The 14,462-nt window shown below is 49.1% G+C and overlaps 1 protein-coding gene across 4 annotated transcripts; it reads left to right on the plus strand.

Moving 5' to 3' along the window:
• Positions 1–9,657: 9,657 nt before the first annotated feature.
• Positions 9,658–13,519, plus strand: ZBTB12 (zinc finger and BTB domain containing 12). Of its 4 annotated transcripts, none has more exons than XM_086369240.1 (3): positions 9,658–9,712; positions 9,963–10,060; positions 11,283–13,519. In XM_086369240.1, exon 3 carries the CDS (start codon positions 11,304–11,306, stop codon positions 12,681–12,683), a length of 1,380 nt encoding a protein of 459 aa, XP_086225366.1. In that variant the 5' UTR covers positions 9,658–9,712; positions 9,963–10,060; positions 11,283–11,303; the 3' UTR covers positions 12,684–13,519. The 4 variants fall into 4 exon arrangements, with proteins under 4 accessions (XP_086225366.1, XP_086225367.1, XP_086225368.1 ...); XM_086369241.1 differs by having other exon boundaries at positions 9,660–9,712; positions 9,963–10,064; XM_086369242.1 differs by lacking the exon at positions 9,658–9,712 and having other exon boundaries at positions 9,985–10,049.
• The last annotated feature ends 943 nt before the right edge of the window (positions 13,520–14,462 follow it).

Here is a 14,462-nt window from a genome sequence, read left to right on the forward strand (position 1 = left end):
AAAGATCAAATTGCCCACATCTGTTGGATCATCGAAAAAGCAAGAGAATTCAAGAAAAATATCTATTTGTGCTTTATTGACTACACCAAAGCCTTTGACTGTGTGGATCATAATAAATTGTGGAAAATTCTTAAAGAGATGGAATTACCAGACCACCTGACTTGCCTCCTGAGAAATCTGTATGCAGGTCAAGAAGCAACAGTTAGAACTGGACATGGAACAACAGACAGGTTCCAAATAGGGAAAGGAGTACATCAGGGTTGTATATTGCCACCCTGCTTATTTAACTTATATGCAGAGTACATCATGAGAAACGCTGGGCTAGAGGAAGCACAATGTGGAATCAAGATTGCCGGGAGAAATATCAATAACCTCAGATACACAGATGATACCACCCTTATGGCAGAAAGTGAAGAAGAACTAAAGAGCCTCTTGATGAAAGTGAAAATGGAGAGTGAAAAAGTTGGCTTAAAACTCAACATTCAGAAAACTAAGATCATGGCATCCGGTTCCATCACTTCATGGCAAATAGATGGGAAAACAATGGAAACAATGGGAGACTTTATTTTTGGGTGCTCCAAAATCACTGCAGGTAGTGACTGCAGCCACAAAATTAAAAGACACTTACTCCTTGGAAGAAAAGTTATGACCAACCTAGACAGCATATTAAAAAGCAGAGACATTACTTTGCCAACAAAGGTCCATCTAGTCAAAGCTAATGTTTTTCCAATAGTCATATATGGATGTGAGTTGGACTATAAAGAAAGCTGAGTGCCAAAGAATTGATATTTTTGAACTGTGTGGTGTTGGAGAAGACTCTTGAGATCACTTGGTCTGCAAGGAGATCCAACTAATACATCCTAAAGGAAATTAGTCCTGAATATTCACTGGAAGGACTGATGTTGAAGCTGAAACTCCAATACATTGGCCACTTGATTGGAAGAACTGACTCATTTGAAAAGACCCTGATGCTGGGAAAGATTGAAGGCAGGAGGAGAAGGGGACAACAGAGGATGAGATGGTTGGATGGCATCGCCGACTCGATGGACATGAGTTTGAGTAAGCTCTGGGAGTTGGTGATGGACAGGGAAGCCTGGTGTACTTCAGTCCATGGGATTGTAAAGAGTTGGATACAACTGAGTGACTGAACTGAACTGAACTGAAAGAAGGTGTATGGTCAGGCCACTCAAGATGGCTGTTCTCAGACTTTCCCTGGTGGTACAGTGGATAGGAATCCGCCTGCTAATGCAGGGGACACAGGTTTGATCACTAATGGGGGAAGAGTCCACATGCCGTTGAGCAAATAAAGTCCATACACCCCAACTACTGAAGACTCTGCACATAAAGCTCATGCTTCACAACGAGAGAAGCCACTGCTATGAGAAGCCCATGCACTGCTGTGAAGAGTAGCCCCCACTCACTGCAACTACAGAAAGCCCACATGCAGCAATGAAGACCCAGTACAACCATAACCAAATAAATAATTGGGGGGAAAAATGGCTGTTCTGTTGCTCTGTGTACATCCCCTGCCTGACCAGTGCCTGCTTCGCTTATACCCTATGCACATGATTGATCTTCCTACATACTTGCCTTGGCCCTAGCTAGTGGTCCTACCTTGGTCTTAAAGAGCGGCGGCCCCTCTGCTAGTTTCCCTGGTAACCAATGAGCCAAACTGCTGTCACCTCCCCCTATAACAGGCAATCTCCCCTTCCCCCTCCACCCCCAGGAGCAAAGCCTGCCACCAAGTCCTGCCAGCCCACCAGCTGTACGCGGTGGGGTGTCACTCCAGGATCTTGCTTGAGACACACAAGCTCCTCCATTCCATTGATGTGTCTATTGCTGACACTGGGCTCTTTCTTCAGTCTTAAAGCTAGGCAAGTACAGGCCTGATAGACCTGGGGGTTCAGCCCAACAGAAGGTCAAGTACAACCAACAGTTAAATGATGGACCTGGAAGAGGGTGAAGGGTCATGGAAGAGACTGTGGTTGTAGAAGGAAGGAAACCCAAAGAAAATGGTGTCACAGAAACCAGGGGGAAGCAGTGTATCAAACAAGCATGACCACATGTGTCACAGAAAGTGTAAGTGAGATGAGGACTGAAAATCAGGACGCCTTTAGTGAACTTTTTTCAAGAAACAGCAGCATTCCCACGGCTAGTTTGAGTGTAGATTTGCAACGTTTGGTGTCGTTTCAGAAGCTCCAAAGAGCTCTGGTATCATGATCCTTTATGCCTCAGCACAAAAAAGAATTCAGGGAGAGACAAGGTGATAGATAAGAAGTAGTTTATTAGAATAGGGCGTCTGTGAGGCTTACAAGTGGTGGGCGAGATGTGCTGTGACTTCCTGGGCTACAATTTTATAATCAAAGGAAAAAGGGGCAGGTAGAAAGATCTTCTTTGTCTTTCTTGAGTAGATGTCGTATTTTCATCATTAGTTCCTCCTCCAGGCTGAGTGGGGGAGTTTTCTTGTTGCTGTGTGGTCAATCTAGGTTTACAAATTAGTGTTTTTTATGTGTGTAGAGAGCATGTCCTAGCGATCATCAACTTAGTAAGCTCACTGGGCAGGATGTGGGTTTTATGCCACCATTGCTTCGTTTGGGGGCATGTCTTATGCTACTGTTGCATGGTTTTGTTACTAAGCAAGCCTGCTTGGTTTTGTGGTTAAGCAAACCTGCTTTCGTCAGTAATCATAAACTTACAGGGGTCTCCCATATTTTTTTCTACTTATAATCCCTTAGTGGGATTAACTATTTAATCACCCACTGTGTCCCTTTACGCTATTGCTATCAGATTTATACAAATATTTCAGAAAATACTTTAACATCAGTCGGGAGTTCAGCATGTGCCATACCCATCACCCAGCAATTCCACTCTTGGGAATACACTGAGGCTTGCTCCTCAAAGTGTGGTCCACAGACCAGCAGCACTGGCATCACCAGAAGCTTGTAGAAATGTAAAAGTCCAGGCCATCCAGAACTACGGACTCAGAATCCACATTTGAAATGATTCATATGCATGATGAAGTTTGAGAAACACTCAAAATTTTGGCTCATGTTAAAAAGTTTTGCGAGTGTGTACCTCTTGTACATTTTCCTGCTGTTATCTAAAATTTTCCTCAAGTTTGTAAATAGTTGTGAAAGAGTGAAATTTCCAGCATGTTGTAAACACTGACCTTTAAAAAAAAAAAAAAAGTGTTCTTTCACTTTTGATGATACTATGATTCATTTAAAAGTACATGAACACACCCTTCTTTAACAATCAGAAATTTCACATCTGAGACTTCCCTGGAAGTCCAGTGGTTAGGACTCTGAGCTTTCACTGCCGAGGGCCCAAGTTCAATGTCTGGTTGGGAACTAAGATCCTGCAAGCCTCATGGCCAAAAAAAAAAATTCATATCATTCCATTTCTTCTGAATTCATATTTCTGTTTCCACCTCCCCAAATAAGATCCTAATATGTTTTATGCTTGAAAATCTTCTATTATCTGCAATAAAAATAAGTATATAATTTAAAACTGAATTTAAAAAATTTTAAGGCTCTGAGTGTTAAACTTTCTTCTGGATTAAGTACTTATGATCATCATTAACAATCAATTTGTCAAAAGAATATGAATATATTATAAATTTCACTACATAATGATGAAGCATAAAAACACTATTGGAAGCCCAATTCTAAATAAGACAATCGGGCCACTTCTCAATCATTTCATGTACTTATGGATAAATATTATTTATTGCTAGAATTAGCAAAAAAAATTCTTTAAAAATTAGGCTGTGTGAATTTCACCTCAATAGCATAAAGGATAGGAAAAAAATAAGCAATCAGCTGGCACTTAATAAATCTTCCTTCGATTTTGTTGAAAGGAAAGAAAAAGTACCTCACTTGCAAAATGATGTCACTAGGTCACTCACCTCAGTGAGATTTTGAAACTGTCGCTTTGGTGCCTGGAGGTTTTTACCCTTCTGGATTCCCTCTTGGGCCTTCTTTCTGTGGTAAGGAAGAGCTGGGCAAGGGGTGGGGAAAGGGGCCCTCACAGACCCACCAGTGTCCCAACTCATATGGGAGTGTTGGATCTGAGGACAGTCCCTGTACATCTCTCCAGGTCCACCTAAGCCCTGGACAGTCCTCTCACATCACAGAGATACATAGGCCCTCTTTTGAAGACTGTAGCCCTGGAGAAACTTACCAGAAAAGAGTAGGAGAACTCACAGCAGCGTTGTGGTGATAAGCACCAGTGTGAACAAAGCAAATGTCCACTGACAGGACAAGGGATTTATAAACAGTGGTGTTATCATGCAACAGAAAGTAAGCTAATGAATGACAGCTACACGGTCAGTGAAATCATAATGCTCAGTAAAAAGCCAGCCTCATAAAAACAGAATATGATACCTATGATTCTATCCCTTTGGAGATCAAACAGGCAAAACCAAAGAGTATGCATGTGTAGGAATGCCTACAAAATGCATAGAGAGTGGAACTATGACGATAAACAAAGAAAATGAACCTAAAGAATTCAGGGTGAGGTCCATTGTCTCAAGAGGGAGAGGGATGCAGTCATTGTGAAGCATGTGGACATCTGAAATCCCAGGAATTTATTTCTTGTGTGTGTTAGGATTTTTTTTTAAATTTTGCATTGTAGTATAGTTAATTTACAGGCTTTGCTGGTGGGTCAGATGGTAAAGAATCTGCCTGCAACGCAAGAAACCTGGGTTCCTTCCCTAGGTCAGGAAGATCCGCTGAAGAAGGAAATGGCTACCTACTCCAGTATCCTTGCCTGGGAAATCCCATGAACAGAGGAGACTGGCAGGCTATATAGCCCATGGGGTCTAAGAGAGTCAGACACGACTGAACAACTGACACACACACACACATAGTTGATTTACAATGTGTTAGTTTCAGATGTACAGTACCGTGATTCAGTGGAGAAGCTGGAGAGGGTCCAGGTTGAAGAATCTCAGTTAAGAGACAGGGCCGCTTGCTGAGAAGGGGATCTGGAATTAGGGTGGGGGACTCAGGAGAGTAGACAGGATTGGAAAGGAGCTGGGGGCTGGGGAGAAGCTCTTCCAGTACCTAAAGTGGCACCCAGTGCCCAGCTAAAGGGAGCCTGCAGAGAAGAGCTGAGGGATGGACTGTGAGTGCTACTCTGGCTGGACAGGGAAGAAAGGGAGGGAGAAGGGCCTGACAGAAAAGGAAAGACCAGGTGGCTGGAGGTCCCCTTAGGGAAGCAGGGCAGGTATACTTGCTGCCCTCCAGAAGGGAGCAATCTGAGGGCTACTCAGAGAATGGTATGCTGGCATTTTAAATTGCTGAGAGGATGTAGTTCCAAGTGCTGATAATCACCAGAGAATGATTCTTGGGAAGAACATGGATGAGATAAGAGTCAAGATAAAAGTTGTTGGAAGGAGGTCAAGAAGCTTTAAAAAACTTGTAATATAGGCTGTGGAAGGGAAGGGGTCAGGGTGGAGGTGGAAGGGAGAACTTTGACAATGTACCCTGTCACACTTTTTTGAATTTTGAGCCCTACAAAGAACTCTATGAAAACATAAACCAAAATAAATTTTAATTGGAGTGTGAATTGGGTCATTTGCATGAACACTGGCAGGCCTGGAAGTCAGTTTCTCATGGCAACAAGCAGCACTCTTGAGGCTGGGAGGAAAGGGTGTTTGGCATGAAGTGGAACAGTTCTGCTCCTGGGGTTGACAAGGAGCTAGGAGAATCCACCACCATCTCCCCAGACCTCGTGCTGAGCAAGGCAGGGGAGGTGACTTGGAGGAGGGGGAAGGTCATGGGCTGCAGGAAGGACTAAATTCCCTGTAAAGCAGGAAGGGGAGGGAAGAGTTTATCAGGAGGTTGTTACGAGAGGGTTCCAAAGAGCTGGAAGGAACAGTTATTGGAGAAGAGGCCAGCAAAAGTCGAGGACAGGAGTACATTTTAGGAGATGGATGGGAATTTAGGAAAGGTGGCTTTACAAATAGAGGGGACTGGTGTGAGCCTTTTGTTTTTATAGAGTTTCTTTTCTCAAGCTGTGAGCCCCTGTTAGCATCGCCCGAACAGGCTGCCCTTTTCACCAGGATTCCTACAGTGAGGGCAGCGCTGAGTGTGGGGCAAAGGAGAGAGGGGGGAGAAGCTGGAGATTTTGTTGTAAGACAGGAAAGTCTTATCAGCTGATGGATTAAAAACTCAGGCAGACCTCTTTCCTCCTTTCTCTTGGTTGCTCAAGAAATCATTATTTCCATCTGAGCGAAGCACAATTGCAAAAGTAAACCCACTGCCAAAAATACTTTGAATGCCACAGGGAAATGTCTCAGCTTTCCTACTGCTTACACATTTCCTACCGGGCCCCTGCTCATATCTATCAGTAACCAAGAGTGCTGCCCTAAGCCCTGAGCTCGCTAGTCCTTGACCACTTCTTCCAATGAAGAAGGAATTCATAGGGCCTGGACTCCATCTTAGGCCTGTTCATGCTGATCATGCTTGGCCACCTTTCCAGTGGACTCTGAACTCTGTGTTTAGTGCCTATGAAAACAACAACAGAAGGATACAACAAGGTTCCTCCAGACAGGTGAACCTTGAAGATCGTATCTAGGTTACTCATCGCCTAAGAGAAAACATACACTAATCACCCCTTCCTCCAGACAGGCCATAAATTTTTCTGTATCTATCAGAGTGTAACCTCGGGTTTATTGATTATTGGCTAATTGTTTGACTGTTTGAGCACATGAGCACAGCACGTGAATGATGGGGTTATTGGGATTGTATTTTCCTTGGTTTATGTAGGTCTCAGGCAGAGCTTCCCTGGTGGCTCGGAGGTTAAAGCGTCTCCCTGCAAAGTGGGAGATCTGGGTTCGATCCCTGGGTCGGGAAGATCCCCTGGAGAAGGAAATGGCAACCCACTCCAGTATTCTTGCCTGGAGAATCCCATGGACAGAGGAGCCTGGTAGGCTACAGTCCATGGGGTCACAAAGAGTCGGGCACGACTGAGTGACTTCACTTTCACTTCACTATGTAAGTCCCAAGGAATTTGGAGTGGTGGGTTCAGACACGTACACATGGGGTATAAAAGATTTTCACAAATGCTGGTTGGGGTCCTTGGCTAAGAGGAGACTCTGCCTTGGGCCCGCAGTAATAAACTGCACTCCACTATCTGCATTGTCCTTCTGAGTGAGTTTGTTTCCCGGAATGCCTGGCTACAACACCAAACATACACACAAACACACATACACACAAAGACACATACCCCTTTCCAGACTGAACTTTTGCGGACTGATGGGGCTGGAAGTGACCTCCGAAGACAATCTCTCCATTTCACTGAAGAGAGTACTAAAACTTCTGGAGCCTTGAAGACTTCAAAACTGGACCAGAACCTAGACTTTCTGTCTCCCAGTTTTTTTCTGAATCCTTATTCAGATTTTACTTCTCAGTGCCAATAAAAATCCTCATTTTGGGCTTCCCTGATGGTTCAGGGGTAGAGAATCTGCCTGCCAATGCAGGAGTCACAGGTTGGATCCCCAGTCGAGGAAGATACCACATGCCTCGGAGCAACTAAGCCCTTGAGTCACAACTATCGAGCTTGTGCTCTAGAGCCCAGGAGCCGCAACTACTGAAGCCAAGCGTCCTAGAACTCATGCTCACAACAAGGGAAGCCACTGCGATGAGAAGCCCTCATACCGCAACTAGAGTGGTCCCTGCTCATCGCAGCTAGAGAAAGACCCAGGCAGAAAAAAGATCCAGCACAGCCAAAAATAAATAGAAATTTTTTAATTAAGAAAAAAAAAAGAATCCTGAATTTATGTGTTTGTGTTCTTGACACTATGCCAAGGTGGTACTGCCACCCAAGGACAGGAGGGTGCCTTATTTTACAGTGGCAGAAGTTGGGGGCCAAGACATCCTTACATGGGGGTATGTGACAAAAACAGCCCTACGGCATCTCCCCACCAGAATGTACAGAAGACAAGCTTGTGCACTGCTTGTTTCCATATAAAACTATAACTGGGTGGGCTGGGTACTTAAGGATTCCGCAGCTCTTAACTCTACCTGCTACCTAGGACTATCTGTATTAAACTCCAAACTGAGATTAGGCCCTCTGTCCCATTCATACTCCCAGGAAGGAGAAGTAGCAAGAAGGGGACAAGGTACAGAATTTTACAAACTTAAATTCTCACCTTGACAACTTTTTAAATTCTGCTCTCACTGGAGTGTAAACAACTCATATTTATTTATTTAAAAAATTTTTGACTCTGCTGTGTCTTTGTTGCTGTGTGGTCTTTCCTCTAGTTGCAGGGAGCAGGGGGCTACTCTCTAGTCGTGATGAGCAGGCTTCTCATTGTGGTGGTTTCTCTTGTTGCGGAGCACACGGGTTCTAGGGCACTCGGGGTTCAGTAGTTGTGGCCCCCCAGCTCCAGAGCACAGGCTCAATAGTTGTGGCACACAGGCTTAGTTGCTCCATGGCACGTGTGATCTTCCCAGACCAGGGAACAAACCCCTGTCGCCTGCATTGGCAGGCAAATTCTTTACCACTGAGCCACCAGAAGCCTGTAAACAACTCTTGGGAAATTTGGTAATGAGGAAAAGAGATAAGACAGGGAAACAGAATTTTTAAAGTCCTTTCGAAAATTTCAGTCTGTCCTCCAATTAGGCAAAGGAGAAGGGAGGTCTCATTGATTCAGCACGTACTGTGTCAAGCTCACTTGAACGTCACATTAGCCCTGTGAGGAATCAGGGCCTCCAATTTAAAGATAAAAATACTGTGATTCAGAGAAGGAACTTGCCCAAAGGCCCTCTTTTCATAAGTAGTGGGATATGGCTCTGAGCCTAGGTGTGTCTGAAAATCTGACACAAATGCCAACAGAATCCATGTGGCCTAACAACACATACTTCTACAAAAAGGGCATTTTAGAATAGAGAGAACTGGCTGAAGGCGGCTCAGGGGTAAAGACTCTGCCTGAAATGCAGGAGACCTGGGTTCCATCCCTGGGTGGGGAAGATCCCCTGGAAGAGAATATGGCAACCCACTCCAGTATTTTTGCCTAGGGAATCCCATGGACAGAGGAGACCGGCAGGCAGCAGTCCATAAGGGTCGCACAGAGTCAGACATGACTGAAGCAACTAAGCATCAGCAGGGTGACCGCAAAAAAGTCAGAGAATTCAAAACAGAAAGGCAAAGAGTAGAGGCACCATCTGAACACTTCCCAACCCAAAGGGCATCCCTGAAGTTCAGGATCCAGTTTAAGTCAGGAACAAACTTTTTATGGGTGGATGCTGGCTGAACTGAAGAGGAATGACTTCAACAGTCAGTCATTTATTGTATGACTTTTATTTGCAAAACATAACCCAGGAGATGATTCATGCAATCAAGAGTTGGCAATCTAATGGGGAAACCATTAGACTGAACACAGATATTGAACATTCCACCAAAACTGATGTGTAAGGATAATGCTCTAGTCTCCTGGAGGATGTAATAAATCCAGGCGGCAAGCAACAGAGGCTTCTTCACCTGGACTTGGTTGGGTGGAGAAATGAGTACAGGTATATGAGAGGTGCAAGGAAGAAGGCGGGAAGGGAGCCAGCCTTCAGGGTGCTCATAAAAGCCGGTGTTAAAGCGCAGAGACGGCAGTTTGGGAGGAACAGAGAAAGAGAAGGCAAAGGGGCAGAACTAAGGGAGGACTTTGTTTAGGGCGAAGGAGTTCTGACCTTGTCAATCTGGTGGAGCAGCAGGGGTAGGATGGACGCTTGTTCTACTAAACTACATCTTCACATAATTAGAATAATTAGTACCAGGTCTATTATATTGTAGAGGGTGAAATGGGCAAGGTCGTCGACCTTACGAGGGCGTTTGCCTTGGCAAGAAGTTAGGATCGATTCTGAGAATGGAGGGAAGGGAAGGATGGTTGTGATTTCGTAAGATTTTGAGACAGAGAGGAAGTGGAGGATTGTCTGGTCTTGTATAAAGTTAAAAATATCTTTTAGGCCGGGAGTGCTGAGGTGTTTACCAGCTTCAGAAGAGTTGCAAAAATCTGAAAGCTTGGCTGGAGGAAGTATGAACAGAATCAACAGGTGATGCAGGCGTAGGTAACCAAGAACAACCATCTCGGTAGCCACGAGGCGATCTGGGACCCCAGGAGGGGCCGTGGCTGCAACTCTGGCTCCGCTTCACGCAGCTGGGTCAGAGAAGTAACGCCCGCGTGAGCAGGTGGCAGCGCCCCCGCGGGGAGCCAGGCAGGGGGGGAGAGCAGAGGGCGGGGAGTGCGCGTTGCGGGGCGAGAAGCAAGCTGCGCGGCCGGCTGCTGGGAGTGGGGAGGGCGGGCCCCAGCGAGCGGGCCTCCGCGCGGCATTTGGCACGCACGCGCAGACGGGCCACGGGGCCCGGAGGCACAGAGGAGGGGGAGCCAGAAAGAGGGGGGTGCGGAACGTATTTCCGCTCTGGCGGACAAATAATACCGGCCAAAGGAGAGGCCAGGCTGTCCGGCCCTTTAACCGTGTGGGGGGAGCTGGTGAAGAAAGGGGGGTCGGGAAAGGGGGAATCCTGCTCCTTTAATTCCCTCCCCTCTTCCTCCTCCCCGAGTTCTCGACGACGCCGCCGCGCGCGGGGCCTGGAACACACTGCACGAGCCGCCCCCACCCCTCCCCCCTTACGCCCACGCGGAGCCGGCCCCGCGCGCGCGCCCCGTGCACCCCCGCGCCTGCGCGCTGCCCAGGCCCTGCCCGTGTGTGGGGGCGCAGTCGGCCCCGGGGGGGGGTGGGGGAAATAGGGGGGGAAAAAAACAGCGCGCGGAACCCAGCCAGGTGAGCGGCGCGTGCACTCAGGGTCGTGGGGCGGGGGGGGGGGGGGGCGTGCCACCGAGGTCTCAACGTGGGGGGGGCGTGCACGGTGCGTGCAGGCAGGGGGGGAGGACGTGAAAAGCGCGTGCAAACGTGCAAGGGGGCGGTGGAGGAATGGGGCAGCGGGTAAAAGGGGCGGGGTGAGAAGAGGCTGCAACCCGGGCCACCCAGAACCCCAGGCCTCTGCTCCCGCTTCTGCCGACCTTCCCCTGTGGGCGCGGGCTCGCCCCATCATCGCGGGCGGTAGGGCTGGGGGGTGTGGACGCCGCTGCCCCGCCCCCGGGAACCACGCCTCCCTTCTCCCGAAGGGACAGCGCCTCCCCGGGGGCTGGGGAAACTGAGGAAGAGGCTTGAAGACTGGGTGATCTGATGCTGGGGGGCCCTGCCAAGAATGGGAGTGCAAGGCCTGGAGCCTTGGCTTAGCAAAGCCGGAGACCTTTGTCTCTGACCGGTTTCCTTCCCAACCAGGGTTGCCCACCCCCCGCCACAATGGCCTCTGGGGTGGAAGTCCTGCGCTTCCAGCTGCCTGGCCACGAGGCCGCTACGCTGCGGAACATGAACCAGCTCCGCGCAGAGGAGCGGTTCTGCGACGTGACCATTGTGGCTGACAGCCTCAAGTTCCGTGGCCACAAGGTCATCTTGGCCGCCTGCTCGCCGTTCCTGCGGGACCAGTTCCTGCTGAATCCCAGCTCTGAGCTGCAGGTCTCACTGATGCACAGTGCACGCATAGTGGCTGACCTGCTCCTCTCTTGCTATACGGGCGCCCTGGAATTCGCCGTCAGGGATATCGTTAACTACCTGACGGCCGCGTCCTACCTGCAGATGGAGCACGTGGTGGAGAAATGCCGGAACGCCCTCAGCCAATTTATCGAGCCCAAAATAGGCCTCAAAGAGGATGGGGTCAGCGATGCCAGCCTTGTGAGCAGTGTCAGTGCCACCAAATCCCTGCTCCCTCCTGCCAGGACCCCAAAGCCAGCCCCCAAACCCCCACCCCCGCCCCCTCTTCCCCCTCCACTCCTGCGGCCTGTGAAGCTGGAGTTCCCTCTGGATGAGGACCTGGAGCTGAAGGCTGAGGAAGAGGATGAGGACGAGGATGAGGATGTGTCTGACATCTGCATCGTCAAGGTGGAATCAGCCCTGGAGGTGGCACACCGGCTCAAACCTCCCGGGGGCCTGGGAGGAGGTCTGGGCATTGGAGGCTCTGTGGGCAGCCACCTTGGGGAGCTGGCCCAGAGCAGCGTGCCTCCCAGCACTGTGGCCCCACCGCAGGGCGTGGTTAAAGCCTGCTACAGCCTGTCTGAGGACGCGGAAGGGGAGGGCCTGCTCTTGATCCCTGGAGGCCGGGCCAGTGTGGGGGCCACCTCAGGCCTCGTGGAGGCAGCAGCGGTGGCCATGGCTGCCCGGGGGGCGGGGGGCAGCCTGGGGGCAGGGGGCGGCCGGGGACCCCTGCCCGGAGGCTTTTCCAGCGGAAATCCCCTAAAGAACATCAAGTGCACCAAGTGCCCGGAAGTGTTCCAGGGCGTGGAGAAGCTGGTCTTCCACATGCGGGCGCAGCACTTCATCTTCATGTGCCCGCGCTGCGGCAAGCAGTTCAACCACAGCAGCAACCTCAACCGCCACATGAACGTGCACCGCGGCGTCAAGTCGCACTCGTGTGGCATCTGCGGCAAGTGCTTCACGCAGAAGTCCACGCTGCACGATCACCTTAACCTCCACTCGGGAGCGAGGCCCTATCGCTGCTCCTACTGCGACGTGCGCTTCGCTCACAAGCCGGCCATTAGGCGGCACCTCAAGGAGCAGCACGGCAAGACCACAGCCGAGAACGTGCTGGAGGCCAGTGTGGCTGAGATCAATGTCCTCATCCGCTAGCGAGGCGGGCGCCGGGGCCCTGGGCGAAGTGGGGAGGGTCTCCCTGGTCCAGGAGAATAGGGGGGTGGGGGGTCGGGGGCAGGCAGGTACGGTGGGAGCCTGAGCAGACACACAGCAAGGGGCCGAAGATTCCTTGGAGAGAAGACCCTGCCTCTTCAGAAGGAAAGGATGGAGAGAGGGAGAGTTCTTAGAGAAGGCCAAGGGAATAGGGGGTCCCAGATAAAGTTTCTTCTCTTAGAGGTGCATGGATATGTGGAGGGAGGGAAAAGGGCTTATAGAATGAGGCGGGGGGAAAAAGACTGGAAAATGTTTTATTCCTAGCTAAGGCTGCCCAGGAAGAGGTTCTGACATTTCTTGATGGGGGAGGGGGGGTGGGAAGTGGGAGGGAATCTGGCAGGAGGCAGCTTACCTGCTCCTGCTTGGAATAGATCCTTGGGAGAGGGAGTGGTAGGGGGAAAGGATGACTGAATTCTGGAGAAGGGAAGGGGAGACAGTTCTTGCATGCTGGGGAAATGGGATGGGTACAAGGCTCACCAAAATTCTAGGGAGAACAAAATAAGATGGCAGGTAAGAGAATATGGGGGTGAGCAGCCTGGGTAGATACTGGGAAGTGGGGTACAACGGCAAGAACTACAAATAGTGGTGGGGGCGGGGGGGTAGGGCACTTAGATGAGAGTACACAAGAAAGGCTGTTGCGGGGAGGGAGAGTAGTAGAGACTTATACAGTATTTTTTAAGAAAAAAAACGTATTTTTTAGGATTTTTTCTGGAGTTTGGGGTTTTAGTTTTTCGGCTTTTGTTTTCCACAAAATAAAAAAAAAAACTTTTTTTTCTTTATACTCTGTCTGGCAACTGTGTCTAAAAGACTATCCGACCTTAGACCATCTCACCCTCTGATGTCATTTGCTAAGTACTCAGAGGTCACAACTCATGCAGGTCTCATGCCTAAAGGAGCCTTGACAGGGGAAGGGAAATGTGACAGGTGGGCTCCTCTAGCCAGAGACCCTCCCAGTTCTGCATCCTCAACATCTATCAGCTCACAGCACAAGTGTTCAGTGATTTTTTTGGCAGAGGTATTAACAGATAACCTGCTCCAGTTGAGGAGTTGGGTATGACTGCTAGGAATGAGCTATAGTTGTGATCATTGTGCCCATCAAAATTGTAAGCAGAAGCCTGTGTTTGGGCGTTTGGTCTGGGGAAAGGGCTTATGTCCTGGAGAAAGCTAAAAACCACTGTTTGGGTTCTGGTATGGAGAAGACTACAATTCCCAGAAAGCTCTGAAACGGTTCTTCACCAAAGAGAACTACAGTTCCCAGAAGGCCTTGAATTGGCCTCAGGTGCCCTATATCCTAACCATTTGCCTGTGTCGAATATTGCCAAGTACAGATATTTTCCAAACTTTGACCAGATGTAATACCTAAAGAGATTGTACCCTAAATACTGCTATCAAAGTTCTGTGCCTCGGTGTAATATCATTCGTACTTCCACTACTGGCTGGGCTACGACCCACGTAGTGCCTGGTATGCTTGTGAAGTGTTTGGCAAAAAAAGGTTACTTTAGTGTCTGCAGATAGTAAAGACTCGGGCCTCTGGGGGCTTACCTGGATCCCTAGTGCACGTGGTGGCTTAACATGTCTGGCATAAACGGGAGAGACATTCAGCCCCAGGTTTTCAAAAGGGGTCGCTGCTCCAGGGTACACTGAAGCCGCATGCTAGGACCAGCTAAGGCTAAAGGTATCCTCCGCGCATCCCCATCGCCCCCTTCCTGCTCGTTAGAGAAG

Source organism: Bos grunniens, chromosome 23 (assembly GCF_055505025.1).
Source record: "Bos grunniens cultivar Pamir isolate PY7600 chromosome 23, Bosgru_T2T1.0, whole genome shotgun sequence".
Taxonomy (NCBI): domain Eukaryota; kingdom Metazoa; phylum Chordata; class Mammalia; order Artiodactyla; family Bovidae; genus Bos; species Bos grunniens.